The sequence below is a fragment of the Malaclemys terrapin genome, chromosome 6 (genome assembly GCF_027887155.1).
Source record: "Malaclemys terrapin pileata isolate rMalTer1 chromosome 6, rMalTer1.hap1, whole genome shotgun sequence".
NCBI classification, from domain to species: domain Eukaryota; kingdom Metazoa; phylum Chordata; order Testudines; family Emydidae; genus Malaclemys; species Malaclemys terrapin.
Window position 1 is genome coordinate 41,132,772 of NC_071510.1, and position 20,129 is coordinate 41,152,900.

At 40.2% G+C, this 20,129-nt stretch overlaps 1 protein-coding gene across 3 annotated transcripts in view; it reads left to right on the plus strand.

The window, feature by feature from the left end:
- The first annotated feature begins 2,289 nt into the window (after window positions 1-2,289).
- SMARCA2 (SWI/SNF related, matrix associated, actin dependent regulator of chromatin, subfamily a, member 2) overlaps window positions 2,290-20,129 on the plus strand; it is a 178,777-nt gene continuing 160,937 nt past the window's right edge. For 2 of the 3 annotated variants that reach the window (XM_054031640.1, XM_054031642.1), the window contains exons 1-2: window positions 4,061-4,305; window positions 15,306-15,566. In XM_054031640.1, the coding sequence (XP_053887615.1) occupies window positions 15,342-15,566 (225 nt within the window). In that variant the 5' untranslated portion in view covers window positions 4,061-4,305; window positions 15,306-15,341. Of the gene's footprint in view, window positions 2,408-4,060; window positions 4,306-15,305; window positions 15,567-20,129 lie in introns of those variants that run through there. The other variant, XM_054031641.1, reaches the window with a different exon arrangement.

Below are 20,129 nucleotides of genomic sequence, written 5' to 3' on the forward strand. Positions count from 1 at the left end.
CAAGACTTGTTTTCTCCTCTGCAGAGATAAAGGGCAGAAGGCCTGCACATTAGCCCTGAACAAAAGAGGGGACTGTATAATGGAGGTGAGGGATGTGCAAAACACCAATTCACTGCATTTGTGTTTTTCTCCTCCTCACAAAGGTGTTAATTTTGTTATCTCTTTAAAATGCTGGATTGTAAATCGCAGTCAGAGACACAAAGCTAAGACTTCGATGTCCCATTCTAATTAGATTAAAATAAGGTTAACATGTACATTTATTGAATATTTTATCATCGCTTTTCTCCTACCTATTCACAGCTTCATATTTGCATTCTGCACTACCGTTTCACTAATTTTGTTCTCAGGTAAGTCTTTTCCGTATAGGCAATGTTGAAGCTTATGACAATACCACTTTCCTCTTTTGAGGAATAACTTTTTTATTGGCTGCTTGGAGCTTAATACTGATTCTCTTTGGTGCAGTTATCTTTTATCATTTTGATACTCATGAATAGCTAAGGAGCTGAAGTTAATGATCAAGTAATAAGATCTTGGAAAAAAAACACAGAATCAGCGATAATTAGCATTGTATACCTAGCATTATAATCAGGCGGGCCATTACTGATCTGAATACTAGCAGCAAAAATCCACCCATGTAAACAATACCTGTTACTTAATCCATATGGAGCACTTGGTACAGTCCTATTGTTTCAGGTTATTAACTTAGAGAATTTTTTCACTTGACCAGAGCTCGGAGAAGACCAGTAAAGGACCTGCATTTCAAACAACGTTGCTCAAATATATAGTCAGTAATTTTAATTGTGAAATTTCTCTTAACATAAGATTTTACTTCAGGGCAGAAAATAATGTCCCCAAAAACAGTTGGACTGCAATTGGAATGCCTAATTCAGCCTATTACATTACAAAATAAGGAATAAATCATACTTTTAATATAATCAAATAGGATCAGCTTTAATTTTAAGTCAACCGTCCACATTAGTCAGGGTTTATAATAATAGGCCCGACAATTTATCAAATAAATAAACAATCTTTTAATGTATTCACTATTAACACTGCATAAAACAGCTATTTTCTCTAGAAATATTGTGATAGATCTGTAGGTTTGCATTAGACTGCGAACCAGGTAAGTGTGGGGAAGGGGAAACAACACTTACATAATTAAGTTATCTCACCAGCATGTAAGTGAGCAAGTATTGCAAGTTTTAAGGGTGAAAGGCAGGTAGAGAGAGGGGAGTTAACAGAACTACACAATGCATCCGAAGAAGTGGGCTGTAGCCCACGAAAGCTTATGCTCTAATAAATTTGTTAGTCTCTAAGGTGCCACAAGTACTCCTGTTCTTTTTGCAGAACTACACAATTTACTCTTCCTATCTCTAAAAACCAGATCCACCCCCAACTTCCCTCCTAGTACAGTTGCAGCCTTTTTACATGCAGATTACATCTGATGAATAGTTTAATAGCTTTTTCCAGACCAATGACAAAACAACCCCCTGGTCATTTGAAGGAATATTTAGTAAAGAATAGTATATCACGGCTGGTGCTACATCTTCATTAACAAGCATTTGGAAGTTGAAAGCCCAACTGATTGACAGACAGATTTAGCTGGAATGTTCTCTGCAGCCTTCCTCTTTTCACAAAAGGAGGGTCTATGATCACAGATTAGGAAGGGAATAAAAAGTTTCAGCATGCATGACAATGCCTGGCGGTGCCCTTTAAAAACAAACAAAACAAACAAACACACACCAGGTACTACAAATAGCCTTCAGATCTCTCCTCCCAACCCTCACCTCCCCCTCGCTCTCTGCAGGCGTGCACTGGCAGGCACAGGCACAGTTAAATTCCAGCACCTTCTTCACCTACCCCCAAACTACTATCATCACGATTGCTACTACACAGTCCCTGTCTCTCACACTGGGGCCCGTCAGTCTTTTCTGCGCCAACCCAAACACATGCCAACAGAACAAGCGAAAGGGAAGGGTGCAAGAAACTCAGCTTGCCCCTGCACCCCCACTGAGACATGCACAAACAGCGGGGGCTGTAGCATGCACATTTATAGACACACACACGCATCACTTTCTCTCTCTCCCCACATTCTTGTACATCTCCTCCTCCTCCTCTGGCAGCAGGCTGAGTGACAGGCCCCAGCCACCAATGCGATGGGCCTTTCTGCAGGCGAGGCGGGAGCTCGCTCCGAGCGGAGCCAGTAGCAGCGCCGCTTCCTGAGCGGTGGTGCAGGGCTGGGGGAAGCAGGGGGAGGAGTCAGGGGCAGGAGTTTAGGAAGAGGAGGGAATGGCTGTCATCAATGAAGTCATATTCATAATCTAGTCCCTCTCTCTCTGGTGCTGTACTCTGGGTGACTCAGAGAGGGAGAGGGGAGACCTCCCGCACGCCACGCTTCTGGAGCAAGGTAAATATAACTTATAACTCCTCTCTGACCCCATTTCTCCCCTGCACCCCCGCCGCCTCCTGCCAACGCACTCTGAACCTGCACCATTAGTCAGGCTCCTTGGGAAAGAATGTGTTATTATTTGATGACACGCACGCACCTAGCCACCTTCCCTCCCTCGTTTAAAAAAATATCATCGCTACTGGCCCCGGAGACCAGTCATGACCCCCCCCTTTCCCCAGAGGAGGGAAGAAAGTTTTGGATCAAAATAATTCGGAAATAATAATTAAAACCTTCCCTAAGCCCGGCTCCTGACTTCGGAGTCAGCTGCACCGAGAAGGAGCCTGGCAGAGACAGGGGACGTTGCTTGCAATCTGTGCATTTTAGAGGAGGCGACTGGCGAACCGAGCCAGCAATAAATAACAGTAATCAGCTGCTCTCACAACCTTTGGGGGTGCTGCTGAAGCGAGCGTTTAAAAAGGCTCCGGGCAAGCAGCGGCCGAGACAGAAATAGATCCCAAGAAGCAACAGCCCCTCCAGGAGCAGCTCAGTGGCTGCGATGGGGCCGGTAGGCTAGGCTGGTCGCCTCTTCCACTCCCCATTGACTGCTCTAGCTATGTTTTGGTGGCTATAAAGAGGGGGTGGCGGTAGGGAGATTACACCCCCCCCCCCCGATCCGGCAGCGGCCGGAGGGTTAGATTTGGTGCATGTGGCGAGGGCGGCAGCAGCCTGGCTGCTGCTGAGTGGTGCATGTTGAAGTTCACTGTGTCCTGCCCTGGGGAAGGGGAGGGCAAGCGTTGCAGTTTGTAGGTGTTTTGCAGGGGCTTTGTTGCCTGGGGGGTCCTTTTCGTCTAATGCAAATATTTAAATAGACGTGGCTGAGGGAGGTGGGGGTGGAGGAGGAAAAAGATGGGAGGTATGGGGCGGGGGTGCTTGTTAGAGTAGCAGCGTTAACCAGCAAAGCCAAGGAGGCCATGATCCGGATAATCTCCCTGTCTGACTGTCACAAACATTACCCCCACACGCACCCGGGAGGGCGGGTAGAAGAGAGAAAAAGAAGGTGGGGGCCGGGACTTCACGAGCCGGGGCTGCAGGTCCTGTTGTCTTACAGTTTAGTCACAGGGTCTCTATGCAATTAAAAACAAAACATCAACGCTTTAGTCCGTCTCTCCTCTTCTGCTGAAAGGTGTCGCGATTCACTTCCTAAAATAGCTTCTCTCTCCCCCCTTCTTCTGCAGCCCCCCCCCCCCTTTTGCAGCAGCCTAGGAAGCAGAGAGTGGAATAACATGCGCTTCCAATTTTTATAATCACCTTCAAAGCAAAAAGCATTTTATTTCCGGTATGCACAGAAAAATCTGTCAGTAATTTTTTTGGGGGGGGGGGGTGTTGGTTGTGTATACACATTCATGTTCGCGTAGATTTGTATTGTGTAGGGAGACGGGAGCCTCATCGCCACACCATGGGAGGGGGAATTTTTTTTTGGTTACCAAAAAAAAAAGTTTTCTGTTGATGATTAAGTGAAGGGGAGAAGAAGATGGGGGCTTGCAGCAAATGTTGCAGTTTGTTGCTGGTCGCTGTGCATTTGAGTGAGTCTGGAGGAGAAGAAGGAGGGCAGCTTTGAGCTAGCTTCTCTGTGTCTGCTTGGAGAGAGGAAGAGGCGAGGTTTAGTGGTGGTTGGGGATTTTTTTTCCCTGTGTGTGTGATCAGCAGCAGAGAATCAGGAAGTCACAGCCGCCAAATACAGACTCTCGCTCGCTCTCACACACACAGACATGTTTGATCAGCATGACATGATGACGGAGGGAAGAAGAGGAGAGACAGGCCTAGCTTTGCCATGAAACATGCTCTCAGTCCGTGCATCTGGCTTCTAACCCCCCTTGTGCGTGCCTAGATCTGTTGTTTGGTGCCACTTCATTAAGGTAAAGGTCTCTTAACCCAGCAGGGGAAAGCTCTGACTGCAGCCATTGCTCTGTAAAGTAAAAGAAGGAAATGGGGCTGGCTCCTGCAAAATGGATTTTTAGGTCTCGTCGATCGGGTCTAAAACTTTCCAGAAAGGGAGGAGGGAAAATATGGCTCTACTAAATGTGCTTGCTAGTGCCAGTGTCTTTTCTGTGTGTGTGGCTTGAAGCACCAGGGTGTGTTGCTAGATAGAAACTTGAGGCCTATGCAAAACTCCCGGAAGATTCACTGTGTGGTTTTAAAGGCAAAAGCTTACGATTTAATGAAGAAAACCCGGGTGAGAAAACTTCTGTTCTCCAACTATCTCAAGCTCTATGGTTGGGGACAGTTCAGTTTGGATTCCTTTTCATATTTTTAATCAGAAGTTTGTATGTGTGTATAATGCTTGGTGCTTCTCCCCCCACGCTCCACGTTAGATTAACTCTTGAAAGCTTTTACTTTGCTAACAGGAGAGGAAATTTATAATATTGTTGTTTTTTGTTTTTCCAAACAGAATGATAGTGTAACAACAAATACTAAAGAACAGCAAAGAGATGTTGGTGAATTAGGTTTTTACTACAATAAATAACTAGGTTGAAAAAAATCAATGCCACTATATTATTAAATGCTTATTTTGATTAAATCTTAGTGGTTATATAGAGTGTATTTGAGCTGGTTTTCCTTTGTGCTTGCAGTTTTACCCTTCATTTTTATTTATCACAATTTGCAAACGTTTGAGAGGTTTCCATTCTCTTATAATTATTTTGATTAAGATTTTAGATAACTGGTTAGTAATTTGCATAGTTAGATACAAAGGTTTGAAAATTATAGCAAACTAAATACGGAGGTTATTTTTTTCTTAAAAAGGCATATTCCAGCATTGTTCTTCTCTTTGCATTAAAAATAAATAAATAAATAAATCCTTTACTTTAGTATCCTTTAGTTCCAGCCACTAACCCTGGAGGTCTGGAGTAGGACAATAAATATTAAGCCAGAATTCCATTCCTTTAGTAGTATATACCAATTACATGTTAGGAGGTGGGGCAGCTTTTGCTGTGTGAGTTAGTGTATTGTTATGCAAATCAAGGCACACTTTCTCTTTGGGAACCTAATTGCCCTATTATTCTCATTGACTTTTTTTTCTTTGAGTCCTTTTGTTAGTCAAAGAAAAAAAATGATGTACCAAAAGGACAGGATTAGAGACTGGTTTTATGCCCATATGTAACACATCAGCAGTATGAGGGAAAAAGATCATACCAGTAATGAGCATTTTTAAATAAATTCAAAGTTAGTCATATCGTGTAACACATGTGGACTTGACAGAGGTGAAGGTAATGCTTTGTTAAATACAGTATCTCTCTTATGAGTTATGTCTCAGCTTTAGGACTGGCATTACTATTGTGTTTCACAGAAAATATGCACCACAAGAATGTGTTCAAAAGCAGTCTTAGATCTTTTTCTTTTATTCATTTCTAAAGTGGTCTGTGAGCATTTCTCGTCAAGTCTGAAAAGTGCTTTGACCAATACCTAAGCTTGAGATTGACAAGAAAAAAGTGACCCAGCTAGCACTTTTATATTGTGAATGTTGGAATTCTATTTAATGTATTCTTGACAGAAGTGTAACTAAAATTAACATCTGCAAATATCTTATTTTCAGTTTTTGTTTGAAGTTAAGATCAGAAGGTGCACAGTAAAAACTTTAAAAAAAATATGTCTGGACTCTTTCTCACATTATGGTCCTGATTAATAATATTGATGTGATCCCTTTTTAAAGGGGAATTATCACTAGGGAGCAAATGAGAACACCTTCCACAAATTATTAAAACACTTCTTTGTGTATTCTTTGCTGCTGTTGATTATGACTGCATGTAAAGAAAGCCTCCTAGACCTCCACCCACCTCAGCACAATTTCTTCTTTCTGATTGATTCCCCCACTGAAGTAAGAAACGCAGGATTGTGACATAAAGATCACTTGTCATGAAAATGGTGGCAGGCAGAAGTTTGACTCATTAGCAAGATAAAATAGAGAATGGAACATTGAAAGAGCAAGTCCTCATTTTAACACACACGTTGGGTAGTTTACAAACATGAGATGACAATGAAACTGGGGATGTGAATGGAATTTTTTTTGTCTGACACATTTAAAGTCCCCTCTTCCCATTCAAAAGTCTCTCTCTTCTGCCTCCATCTTCTTCTTTCTTTTTTTATCCTTGTAGGGTAGTAGGGACTATTGCAAAACCAGATTTTCAAAGGGTGGGGTATCTAACTATAATGTTAGAAATAGATTTGGGGGAGTACACATCACCTCATACAGCTTGTGTCTTCACTAGGAAAGAAGTTGTGTTCTTAACCTGATTTAGGTAGCTCAAGGTGTGTGAGTTAGATATTCACGTGAAAACTACAAAACTTGTCTTCACTAGGATTTTACCTTGAGTTAGCTAACTTGGGTTAAGAACACACCTTTTTTTCCCCTTGTGAAGACAAGGTCAATCTGTGCCCCTAAATAATACAATGATTTGTTTTCCCTCTCCCGCACCCTAATGGATGGGCTTGTGTTCTTCAGAATCTGATATGAAGAGGACATTCAATAACTGTGATTAATGCCTGTAGAAAAGGTCACAGTGTAGTAATTTAATCCCTAACCAATCAGAAAAGCCTTGAGTCAGTCTTCAGTCCCCCTAAGCAGAGTAAAATCCACATGTGTCGCACTGAAGAGTGCTACTCACTTCACATGCAGACTTGTTGGGGAGAGGACTTGATCTTAGTTATTACCAGGATAGGCAGTTCAGTGGACTTATTTCTAACTCCTCTAGTTTGTACTACTGCAAGTTGCCTTCCAAAAGTGATCTTTGTCATGAATTCCTTAAATATGTGAAGCCAGATCCTCAGCTGGTGTAAATGTGTCTAGTACCATTGATATAAATGGAAGTACATTTGTTTACATGAGTTGATGATCTGGTCCTTCACCTTTACTGGTTTCTAATGTTCTGTGTACCCTTTTTTCACAATATTGCTCTCTTGTGATTAAACAACAATATTAGTGTTCTAATAGATGTTGTCTAATGCTGTGGTATTTTGTAAGAATTTAACAGATGCATAATACATTGGAATTATTTGTAAATGTGGTTCATTCATTTTATTATATAATGATTTCCCTTCAGTACTTTCTGATTTCAACTTTCAGAATTTTTTGGTTTCAGTTATACAATGTGACTTTTTTATTTACAAAAAATTAAGCAAATGTTATGAAAAGTTAGTAACGTAATTCTTATTTTCCGTATTGACACAGAAAGCACCCCTGTTTTCTGCTTTCAGTAACAAAGTATCCCGATTTTCTGTTTCAGAGTAGCAGCCGTGTTAGTCTGTATCCGTAAAAAGAACAGGAGTACTTGTGGCACCTTAGAGACTAACAAATTTATTAGAGCATAAGCTTTCGTGGGCTACAGCCCACTTCTTCGGATGCATATAGAGTGGAACATATATTGAGGAGATATATATACACACATACAGAGAGCATGAACAGGTGATTTTCTGTTGTATCTTTTAAAAACACCTGCTGGCCATGACTTCAGTCTGGAGATGGGTTGAATGGTCATTACTTCCCAATAGATAACATCAGAATATTGTAACATCATAACATTGTGAGGCACTCTGGGCTGCAGTGTTGTCAGCTTGTTGCTGACACTCAGCTGTGCATTGTCTTTCCATGAGATCCTCACGGTGCAGTTTCCTTGCTTTGCGTTATCTGGCTAAGATCCAATCTAGGTTGACTTGGTCTGGAAAAGATCAAGGTTCTGTTTGCTGGTGAGGGGCAACAACTAGAGGAATTGAAAATATGTGTGATTGCTCCGTCTGTTGCTAGAGTATATCTGTCCCATGAAAAAGCGATCTGCAGTCTCAGGGTCCTTTGGGGTGCCCAAATGTTCTACCCAGGTAATAGCGGTGGCTTGCTCTGCTTATTTTGTTTGGATCTAGCCAAGATGTTGCAACCTTTCCCTGATGTGGAACAGCAACAAGTATCCATGCATCTGTTAACTCTAGGTGGTAATACTACTTTGCTTAACCTTAAAGGCCACCTCAGAGCGTCATCTAGGGTAGAATGTAGAAGCATGTCGCCTTTGGGCTTGTCTGCCCAGGACATTATAACTCCCTAGGTGGACACTTATTCTGGTCTGAGTGGCTTTTTCTGGTTTAGCTTAAACTGCTTAGAAAGCCACATGAGCTAAACTGGAAAAAGCCTTTCTTGTTCAAGAATAAGAGTGTCTACCTAGGAGTTATGACGTACACCAGTATAACAACTAGTGGTTTAAATTCATACCCTACCTTATCCCTGTATAATTTTCATGTGTAGACAAGCCCTTAGAGTGGATTGTAGATTACACCTTACAAGCCCTTAGAGTGTAAGCATACTATACCTCCATTCTTTGAACTGTAGTAGCTTCCACTCTGCTTCTGGAGCAATTCAGTTTTGTTTCTGATAGCTAAAGCCCTAAATGGTTTAGATCTGGATACCTCAAAGGCCATCATTCCAAATGAGATCAGCTGACAGACATGTTGGGGATTTGAAAGTAGAGGCATTCCTGGCTAAGGATTTTTTTCTTTGTTCCACCAGATTTTGACCTTCAGAGCATAATGAAACACCTCTGTGTTGGTCAACCACTTGCTTAATATGAGTAACTCCAGGTTTATGCTTGGTTAGGGCACTAGGGGGTGAGAGCTATTTGTGACATTCGGTGTGGACTATTTAACTTAATGTGGTGCTGTATGTATTCTGTAGTGTGCTCAGCTGCTATTGGTGTTTAAAAATCAAACCAGTGGGCACCCAAATGCCAGTAAAACTGCTGCATTGTTCTTTATGTATTGTTTAGTAGTATTTATTTAGCAACCAAGAGCACTTGTAACAGGGATGACCGCATGCCCCCTCATGGCTAGAGGTGCCTCTGCTGTGCCCTGCCCTTGTTTTCCCCTTCTCCTGCAACAAACTCCACAATCTCTCTTTCAGTCACAGCTCTTCTTAAAGCCTGGATGTTTTATTAAATTAACAAAGTTCACACACAAAATCTTCCACCCAGGCTTAAGCTGGGCACAGCCCCTTCTTCCTGAGGAACTGTCTTTTCCTCAGGGACCACTGCAGGAAGACCCTCTTTCCCTGCAGCTTCACTCTGCAGTTCCCTCACTGCAGGAATGGCCAGCACTCCGTGGCTTCCTGCTGCCGTTTGCATTGGGATCACCTGACTCAACCTAGGTGTCCTGTAATCAGGCCAGGGGTAGTCAATAGGCAGAGTACAGGTCAAATCCAGACCGCCAAACAATTTTGAACAGATCCTGAAATCTTTTTATTTACTTATTATCATTATTATTATTTTCTCTGTACCTTGACTATACCTTGAACAAGAAATCTGGACCTTGACAAAAAATAATTGATTACCCCTGCCCTAGGCTTTCCAGCCACCTTCTTACAAGCACCTCAGTGAAATCTTCTGGGGACACACAAAGCAGTAGGGTCAAACATTTTGTGGTCAAGGTATTTATCTGGCTCTGATAACTCATTCAAATTCTACAGAATATGAACATTTCTGCACCCCACTCAACAATGACTGGTCCAGAAAAGGCTGTAGGATCTGGCCACAAAACTGGGAGATCCCCAGGAGGCATTTTGCCTTAGTTCTGGATCCCATGGACTTTCCCTCATCTCCTGTCCCCATGTAGCTTAACTGGAGCCACACTGACATGAACTCCTTCCTGGATCTGGCCTATGGTGTGGGAGATCCAGATAACGTAAGATCAGGAGGGAGGATAGCATGCATCCCCAGGGTGAGCCCAGTCATCAACTGCTCCCCCAACATAGACTGCAGACACAGAAAAGGATCCCTTGGGCCCATATAAGTGTGGGAAAGAAAGCCAGATTGCTTTCTCTCTCAGTCCACACACAGAGAGATACCACATGCCTTTCTATCCTCTTCCATACACAAGGGGGACTCTCTCTCCCACACACATATGGACCCAGCAGAGCCCTTCCTGTGTCTGCAGTCCATGCAGTTTAGTGCTCTTCCTGGTAGGAATTTGAGGACCCTGATATAAAGGTACCAAGGTGTGGTGGCTGTGTGGTTAAGGTGCTTGACTTCAATCCTGAAGATTGTGGGTTTGTGTCTCACTCAGTCTCACACTGAAAGGCCACTTCCAGTTCATATAGCTGCAAAATAGGTACCTGATCCATTATGGTAGTCAAAGGCAGTTGGATGTGATGCTGGCCACATCACTTGCTGGTGTACTGTTGGCTATGAAACTGAAGTGCCGTAACCATCTCCACCTGATGAGCCATTGGCTCGGGAACTTTCCCTCTGATGTAAAGGGGTTCTAGAATGTAATTCAGGATTCAGTTAAAAAACAGATGCAAACTTTTTGAAGCCACAGTAATATTTTGGCTTCAATGAAGTCTTGTGAGGACTGCAAGATTGGGCATTTAGTCCTGACTATATGGGTCAGGAGAAATGTGTTGTTTTTTTAATATAATTCTTAAACCACTATTGGAAATGCTCTTCTCATATCTGTAACAAAGTAAATTCCCAGTCCAAACTAATCGGCCAAGACTGACTGTGATAGTGTTCTTTTGTTTACTTATCTAAATACACAGGGCCAAATGCTAGCCAGAGATATGCTGGTGTAATCTGGACAGAATTTGACCCACACTCTGCCAACATTGCAGTTGGTATCTCTTGGTGAAATTTTGCATTTGAATTGAGGTTGAGATTTTTCAGAGGAGTTTAAAGTAGTTATGTACTCAACTCCCCTTGAAATTCAAAAGTTGGCCACCTAAGTCTCTTTGATGATCCCCGTAAACATATACCCCACATATTCTTCAAACCTATTAAGCCATAATCTTTTTAACAGTTCTGCCTTATCAACGGATCCTCATTTGCTAGAATAGTGTATAAACTTCTCTGGTTTATAGAGTGGCACACTGCTTTTTCATTTTGCAGACCACTTCTGTCAGAGAAAGTAGTTTGGACCCCCACCTCTATTCAATCTTGTGGACCCTCAGGCAGAACTTGCTGGTGGCTCATAGCCATAGTCATTGAATTTTTTTATATTCCTCCAAGAAGTTAGCTCTTATAATTTACTGCTTGGTATAGAAGAATTGTGTTCTTTGTAAAATAAAATCTCTGAATATAAATCGGTTTAAGAAGATTCCACAATGTTATCCTACAAGATTGGGTGAGTTTATCCCTCTTAACAGAAATAAAACTAAAGGGCTTGATCTGGAGTAAGACATGCAGGATTCACCCCAGTAGTGATTGTTTTTACAGCTTAGGCAGTTGGTACCTCATTAGAAATGAATGTTGAATCTTCCAAGTTCGCATACATGAACTTTCTAATGTACATATAAATTATCTTGCAGTTTACCTGAAGCTGTAACTGAGGCTAGTTAATTTTTATGAAAACTCAAAATTAAGTTTGAAATAAATGTGCATATAAAGGGAGTGTTCAATATCTCTTCTAATGGACAGGTTTAGGTACAAGTAATGCATGAGATATTGGATTTCAGGATGCTGTGCAATGAAAATAGTTATTGTACTTTCACATTGATTGCATAGTTTCTGTTAAATGCAGCCTTAATGGTGGTGGTGCTGCTAGGTTTTACCTTGTTAAAATGTGTTTGACTTCCATGATATAGAGAGACAACTATAAAAGGGTCCTTGTAATGTTGCTGTACATTTCAGCATGGTGAATATCCCTTAAAAACTCTTTTTGCTGTGTGGAAATGTCTTTGATTCCAAGAACAGTCTTATTGCAGGCCTCTAAGAAGCTGTATACAGTTGTGATCATTTAAAAACATGATTCCTTTTGTGGGGATGCCATGGGATTGCAGGGGGACTAATTAGGCCCTGTGGTGTTCTGTTGTTATCTTTTGTTTTGAAGAGTAAAGCTTCAGAGGTATCACTACGTCTCACTCTGCAAGGAGTGGGCTCCCAAGATAGTTTATTTTAAGTGAGTTCAACAGCACTTGTTCCAATTTGTTGCTTTGAATCAAAGTAGAAAAATAAATAATAAAACATAATAGTAGAGAGTTTATAAATAAAAGCTTGTGAAAACTTTTTTGACTCCTGACAACACCTAGGTAATGGGGAGAAATCAGGGAATGCTCTCAATGTAGTAGACCTTTTTCTTATTTGAAATATTTGGTTTTGTGAACACACAGCTTGTTGAAAGTAGCAAGATTGTAAATACCGTAAACTTCAAATTCCATATGCACAGAACAGAAGCAGTAGGGAACAGCCAGCAGTGTAACCTTCCCCATCCTGCTTTGCCTACGGGCCTCCTGTCTAACCTAGTGGAATGACTGTAGGGTAAGTTTTCTTTTTTATGTCCATTCAATCCTTGGCAACCAACTAGCAGAACCAGTAGACAAATTACGATGATGATTTACACCTGTCCTCTAATAACTGGGTAGAGATGACTTATTTCATATACGTCACTGAACAGCCACTAGAGGATAATGTGGTTGTGTTACGGCTTAATTTGCATGTCTTTGGCTCTAGATCTGGGAGATGAACGTTTCTGTGTCTCATTATCAGTCCCCTGACACGTCCACTCTTCCTGCAGAACTCTGTTAACTCTACTATATTTTGATGCCATACGGTAAAACTAGAATTATTATTTTTAAAGCACCTGATTTAGAAATAAGTAATAGTTTTTTGTTGTAGTCTTAGATAAGTTAATTATTATTATTATTATTTCTTGGCAAACCGTGACAGGGAATGACGTAATCATTTCCTTTCATTGACTTAGAGGACATCCATGTTCTCTTGCATTACAAGAGTCTTTCATTGACACTGGTGAACTAAAAGTTCTAAATGTTAGTCACTGACAAAACTTTTATGTGTGAGAGAGATGAAGAATGATCCCAGCTTGTATCCTGCTTCCATTTGTTTTGTTAAGTACACAGAAATAAATAAAATAGTTGGCTCTCCAGTGAGTTTGAGGGCCTCTAATTCATTCTCTGGGCTCTTGTCATTTTATAAGTCACATGAGCTGCATTCTCAGGGTTTCTGACATCAGCAGAACCCCTCAAGTGAATTACAACTCTCTGTTCACTCCAGAGCAGTTTGTCCTTTGTGTATTTCACTTGATATCACTATTGCACACCGAGGTAATAAAAGTTCTAAATTAATGTCTTGTGTTTTTTTTTTAATTCTGTCTACTGTAAAGATTTTATATTAATAAAATACTTACTTTTTTTGCATTATTATGTTTATAACTAAGAACTTCACTCCAGTCACCTCTGAGGCACATAGGGAGAGATTTTCAAAACTCATAGATGTGAGTTAGATGCCTAAGGGCTTGTACACACTAGCGCTTACTTCAGTAGAACTATGTTGCTCAGAGGTGCGAATTCCCCCTCCCCACCCCTCTTCCCCGCTGCCAGTGATGTAAGTTACACCGACCTAAGCATCAGTGTGGCTGGTGCTATTTTGGTGGGAAAAGTTCTCCCACCAACATAGCTACCGCTGCTTGGGGAGGTGGAGTTACTATGCCGATGGGAGAGATGTAGTAATTCTAGTATAGACTAGCCCTAGTGTCCTTCGTGCCTTTAACAATCTTCCCTCTAACTCTATGTGATATAATTTGGTGTTAATGAGTTAAATTACTTACAGTCATATTCTCCAGGTGGTGTTTTCTGTAGCCTATCAAATATGCTGTTCTGTGCAGGGTGGAATGATTTAAGTCATTTTGATTTAAGTCCCTGATTTTAAAATCAGCAAGCAGGAAACATTGATTTAATTTATCGGTTTTAATCGTGTTTTGCATTTGTACTTTTCAGTTATTTTCCTGAAGAAAGGTTGATTCTTATTGTTTGATAACCGTTCAAACATGTTGATTTACAACTAAGTATGACCTTTACACTGAATTTAGTGCTTTTTTCTGCTAATCAGGAGGATAAATCTATATATATACACATTTAGTTGAGCAATTATGTTGCTTAACATTATTTTTACAATTTTTATATTTGTTAGAAAATAGTGAATGATGCAGTATCTAGTAAATCACTGTAAATAAAAAGTTAATCATTTTGTGTCAAGCTTTAAATTTGAATTTCCATCCAAATAATTTAAAATGCACATTTTTTTCATTACATAAACTACCTTAAATGTGCTGGATGCATAAGAAGAAAAGTTTATGAAAATATGTTTTGCATTTAAAATTAACTGATTTATTAAACAAAACTTATCTGTAGTTTGTGAATTAAACTGATTGTTTCTGGTCACTCTGTCCTTGAAAATTTTAGAACTAGTAGATCTCATCCTTTCACACTCAGTTTTATTTATAGACCGGAAGGAGAAAACAAGTTCTCTTAATTTTTCAACTCCTAACTGGTTTCTTAACTTTGAAGGAACTAGTCATTGAACTGAACTAGTTGAATAAACTGAAGAAGATATTCTCTTTGAACCTGCAGAAGAGGCTACTGCTGTCAGAAGCTGGTTTAGCACTTCAACAAACTCTGGCTTTGAGTGCTTACCCGGTGACTTTGACCAGTTCAGTGGTTTTGCTTTTTTAAAATGTTGGCAGCAAACATGAACTGCTTAATATTTTTGTATTTAAATTATTGTAATTGTCAATTTAAATTAAATTCTAAATCGGTTCATTTTAATAAACATGTATTTAATTTAAATAAATAAAATCCAATTTTTAATTTAAAAAATTGCTTATTTTTATCCATCTGCTTCTGTGTATGATTTATAAATATATCCAGAACTTACCTGAACGGTCTCATTTCTCTAGTGTTCCAATGACCTTTTTGAAGGATGGGCAAATTGATGCATCACACTGATCATTGAAGCATTTTCTGCTGATGACAAGTCACCTGTGTGTGTGATGCTAGTCAAAAAAATTGTTTTATCAAGCATAGTTTCTTACTGACTATACTCCACTAACCCTCATGTTATGTAAGAAATACTGTTTTGTTTCTTTTTGAAATTAGAGCTGCTCTGTTGATCGGAAAAGAGACGGAAAATAGATGTCCACGCCAACAGATCCTGGCGCAATGCCTCATCCCGGCCCTTCCCCGGGGCCAGGCCCATCACCTGGACCAATTCTAGGACCTAGCCCAGGACCAGGACCCTCTCCAGGTTCAGTACACAGCATGATGGGACCGAGTCCTGGACCCCCTAGTGTTCCACATTCAATGCCCAGTATGGGGCCCAGTGATTATCCACAGGAAGGCATGCACCAAATGCACAAGGTAATTGTATCTGCAAGTGAGCACTATGTTTCTCAGAGTTATATCTACTGGTAAAAGCATACTTTTATATTGTCCTCCCCTGCAGCCCTGTGTTCTATTTTATGGCTCACCAGTGAAACTACCAACTAAATTCCATATTTATTACTGGAGATGATGCACAATTCAGATTGTGCAGACTGTTTTTTTTTTTTTTTTTTTTTTTTTTCTTCCCAGACATCAGTTCAAGCCTGCAGTTGCTGGCAGTTAAACAAGTCGTCACCTGACCTGTAAACTGCACACATTTTGACATGGTAGAGTCCTCACTAGAGAATAAATATGGAGCATCACAAGGCCAGCCTGGCAATCTTTCTAATTATACCACACATTACATCTTAGGGCAGGCTCTTTTTTTAAAAGTCCATTTGGAAATGTTCTGCTTCCATAGTGCATTTTAATGGATTTTTCTCCCTTTTTGTTTTATTATTGCAGAAGGAAACTTCATGAAAATGGAATTTATGCCTCTTAAAGGCTTATGCGTAAAGAACTTCCACACTGATGAAAATTTTTATTTCCAAGTTAACTTACATAAGCTCCAGCTCATTAAAACACTTGAATGTATGTGTAACTTAAAGCAGGTGACTAGTCTGACCTCAGTGGGGCTTATGAGCTTATAGTTATGTGTGTGCTTACAGTTATACATGTGCTTAAATACCTTGCTCAATCATTGCTGTCTGAAAATATTTGTGTCTGGGATTTCTTCCCGAAACTTTCTCCCATGTGTTCCAACCTCTAATTATGCAGCAAAATTATTATGGCATTAAGGTTGCAATAAAGCTTCACCTGCCAGGCTTAGTTTCCCATATAGACACCCTATGTCTTGCTCCTGTAAAATGTTTTAAGTATGACTTACTTTGGTGACTGTTTCTAAGGGGAATTAGAATTGTGCTCCGAAGGTAGATAGAACAGTTTTCAAATTACAACTTAAAAAGTTACCCCTTTAAAGTAAACTCTTAATTTTTTTTTAAATTCTCCTTCAGCTGCCCCAGTTTCCATGTTTGGCTGCTCATGATTGTGCATGTGATAGTTTTGAAGGAAAAACATTTTGAAGCGAAATTATCAGCTTTCATGCTGACTGGATTGTCGGTGAGGATGCCATTTAAAGTTATCACCAAGGACACGACTTTGGCTAAAATCTTTGGCATGAAAAACTGTCATTAAAACATTCATAAAACAAACCCCACCTGCGGGGGAGAGAAGCCTGGGGCCAGGGCCCTGTGGAGTTTAAGAGCATGGCAGATCACTGGTTGCTGGAGTGTCCTTGATTGTAAAAACTTCTGAAATCTTCATGTTTGAAGAGGCAAACTGATGTATGGCTTAGTCAGTTCAATGCTTAAATTTTATGCACATAAAACTTGAAGCATTAAATTAGCTGAGCTCTAATCTGTTTCTCTCCACAAACACTGCTTACAATCTTTTGTCTGTAGTGTCAGTGACTGTAGTGTCAATATAGTGCCCCTTGCTGTCAGTGCGCTGCTGAACTCCAAAGGGCTCCTGGGCTGCTTGCCTAGCCTCCCCCCATCTCTGACTGCTGCTTGTCTCTTGAGAGGTCCTGAGGCACGCAGAAGAGGGAAAGCATCAGCAGTTCAGCAGAGGAGCAGCTACAGATTCCATTTACATAGTATTTTTTGGTTCACAATGTGTCTCTAGCTTCTAAATTTGCCCCCACCCCTTCCCGGTCACCTAGTAGTGCCTTTTTAAAATGCTGAAAGAGCATTTACCACACAAACTCCATGCTCTCCTCTTCTATAGAGCTCAGGAACGTCACAGGAGAGGAAGGAGTCTCTGCTGTTTTTTCTCTTGTGGACCACAGTAGCAGATCTGTTGTCCTGGGCATCTTTAGGCTTGTCTTTGCTAGAAAATTTTATTGTGTTTGATCATGATTGTGGAGAATCTAGATAGCTGACACAATGGTGACTGATTGGCATAGACCAGGGGTAAAACTTTCAGAAGCATCTAAGTCTCATTTTTCAAAAGTGACTTAGGCACTTGGGAGCTGTAGCAGATGTCTAAGCAGCAAAGATTGTCCTATCTGAGCTAGCTTAAATCCTGCTAGCTTTGGTAACAATAGCAGTACAGATAATACTGCACAGGCTTCAGCATGGGTAGTGTAAGCCTGGCATGTCTCCTGGCTACATAGTTGGCTCACTAACCTGTTCTGAAGCTTGCACTGTGTTCACTGTTATTGTTACTCATGCTGGCTAGATTTGAGCTAGCTTGGGTGGGCTGCTAGCCCGTATACAGTTCTTGACTTGTTTACATATCCTGAGTCTCATTGCAAGCCAGTGGGATTTGGGCTCCTTAGGCACTGTGGAAGCAACTTCCAAAAGAATATCATATCCAGCATTGTGCCGGCTAATTCAGCATCACGTCACCTGTTTGTGATACCAGTCAGTAGTGGTTGGTATTGTGTAAGCTAACATGACTCTTCAGTTATGATCAAACGCAACAATATGTTACTTGTGAGAAAAAGTGCCATAGAAGTGTGCTGCTGGAGAACGTGTGCCTGGCCCATCCATATGTGGAGTTTTTTAAAAAAATACTTATACACATGAAATATAAAAATGCACTTGCCATTTGGACACATCATTAACTTGCAGTGAATAATAGAACCCTTATACAAAATTAAAAAGAACATATTAAAGCACATGTTAATATTTATCAGTTGGTGTTAAAAAAGCATAACTCCTACAGTTCGTATATTTAACAACAATGCTGATGTGAAAAATAACAGTGATGCATTCCAACAACTGCCTACAAGAAAACGTATTATTCTTTCTATAAATCAATAATATACATATAATACTTATAGTTAAAACTAATACAATAAACTAACTTTTCTGGAACAGTGGAGAAAAAACAACTTATTACTGTCAACCTTGAAGAATCAGACCTCTGGAAGAGTGAAATGGATTCTCCTTTGGCTCATGTACGATCAACAAAATTGTTGGCAAAGACCCAGTTGCCAGGGCTACGTGCACATCTCCCTTGTCCTCCAGTTATGCCCTCAATTATTCCAGTGCAATTACATTGATGGCACATATATAACTGGACAACATTTGGCCTGCAGAAATTTTATTCACTAGTGACAGTGTATAAATAGAAATAATCCAGCTTGACTCTCAGATCCCAGGCTGAGGCTGCAGGTCTGTCATAATTTTTTTTTTCTTCATTTGTAAACTAAGGAGATTTGACCTTTAAGTAATTGTGATGCAGTGCAACTTGTGAATTAATGTGGTTACTTAAACATACAATAAAGGCAGTGTAGTTAAAAGATATATTTCATAAGCTTAGCCACTGCCTAAAATATGAATTCTGTAAATGAGAATGTCATGTGGCCCTGCATGTAATTGAGGCCTCCCCAATTTTCCAAAAACACAATTTATGACATACAGCTTGTCCCCACAAATGCTTATTTATATAGAACAATGGAAAATAACTGTGTTTAAAAAGGATCATTTAATAAAAACCTTAAACTCTAATGCTCATTATTTCCTGTGATAATTAGTACTTAAGTGAAATATTATCTTCGTCCCCCAAAACGCAGAGTAGCACCATTACATTGTTATAGGATATACTCTTCTCCCCAACAAATTCTTTATGGAAAAAAGTCTTTATATAATTTAATGGGTATGGGACCAGTAGGAGTGAGGTAGGGTTAGAGATCCTTTCGGTAAGATTTTTTTAATTATTATATGGAGTTAGTTATATCCTGCTATGTAACTATACAATGATTCTATAGAAAAGATATGTAACTTGACTTAATTTTTGTAGATCCCTATTGGGTTCTGCTCCTGTTACATTTTCTAGGACTTTTTCTTAGGGGTTGTTCTATAAATAGAGGCTGTCAGGTTGAAAACTATACTTAAAAGCACAAATTTCTCATTTAAGTTAGGAATACCTGCTGTTCATGCTGTTTTAATCTTAACTTCTCATAGCTTGGACAATTAAAAAAATAGATCAATCAGATTCACCTGTGTTGGTAATCAGTTTCTAGTACATTTCACTTTCATAATGCTTGGGTTGCTTACACTAGACATTTGTCAAACCCTCACTGTCAAACCCTCTGTCATTTATAGACTCTCCTCTCCCCCCCCCCCCCCCCCCCCGTGTTTAAAAGTTGTAGAAATATTTGTATTGGCTGTAGGTTTTGCAAAAGCTTCTCTTTTACCCTCCCCCCCCCCCCAAAATTTCTTTGGGTCACTTTGCCCCCGAAAGCATCCTTTTAACTGTGAAGTTGCTTTGCAGTTCCACAAGTGAATCCCTCACTCCGTAATTGATGTAGGGGCGTTCTGGTTATATATTTGTTTCTCCCCTGGTACCAATCCTCTCTTTCTGTGTTTTAGTACTTTTTTTTTTTTTTTAAATTAGGGAGTGGGGAGGGAACCTGTTCAAAGGGCTCTTGATTCTGCTGTCTCTTCTTAACTGACCTACCAACTGTCACGGAACCTTCCTTGCTGCAGCCTGTTAGTATATTACAGTGAAATCACTCTACTCATGCCAGAGCATATGCTATAATGGACCCAA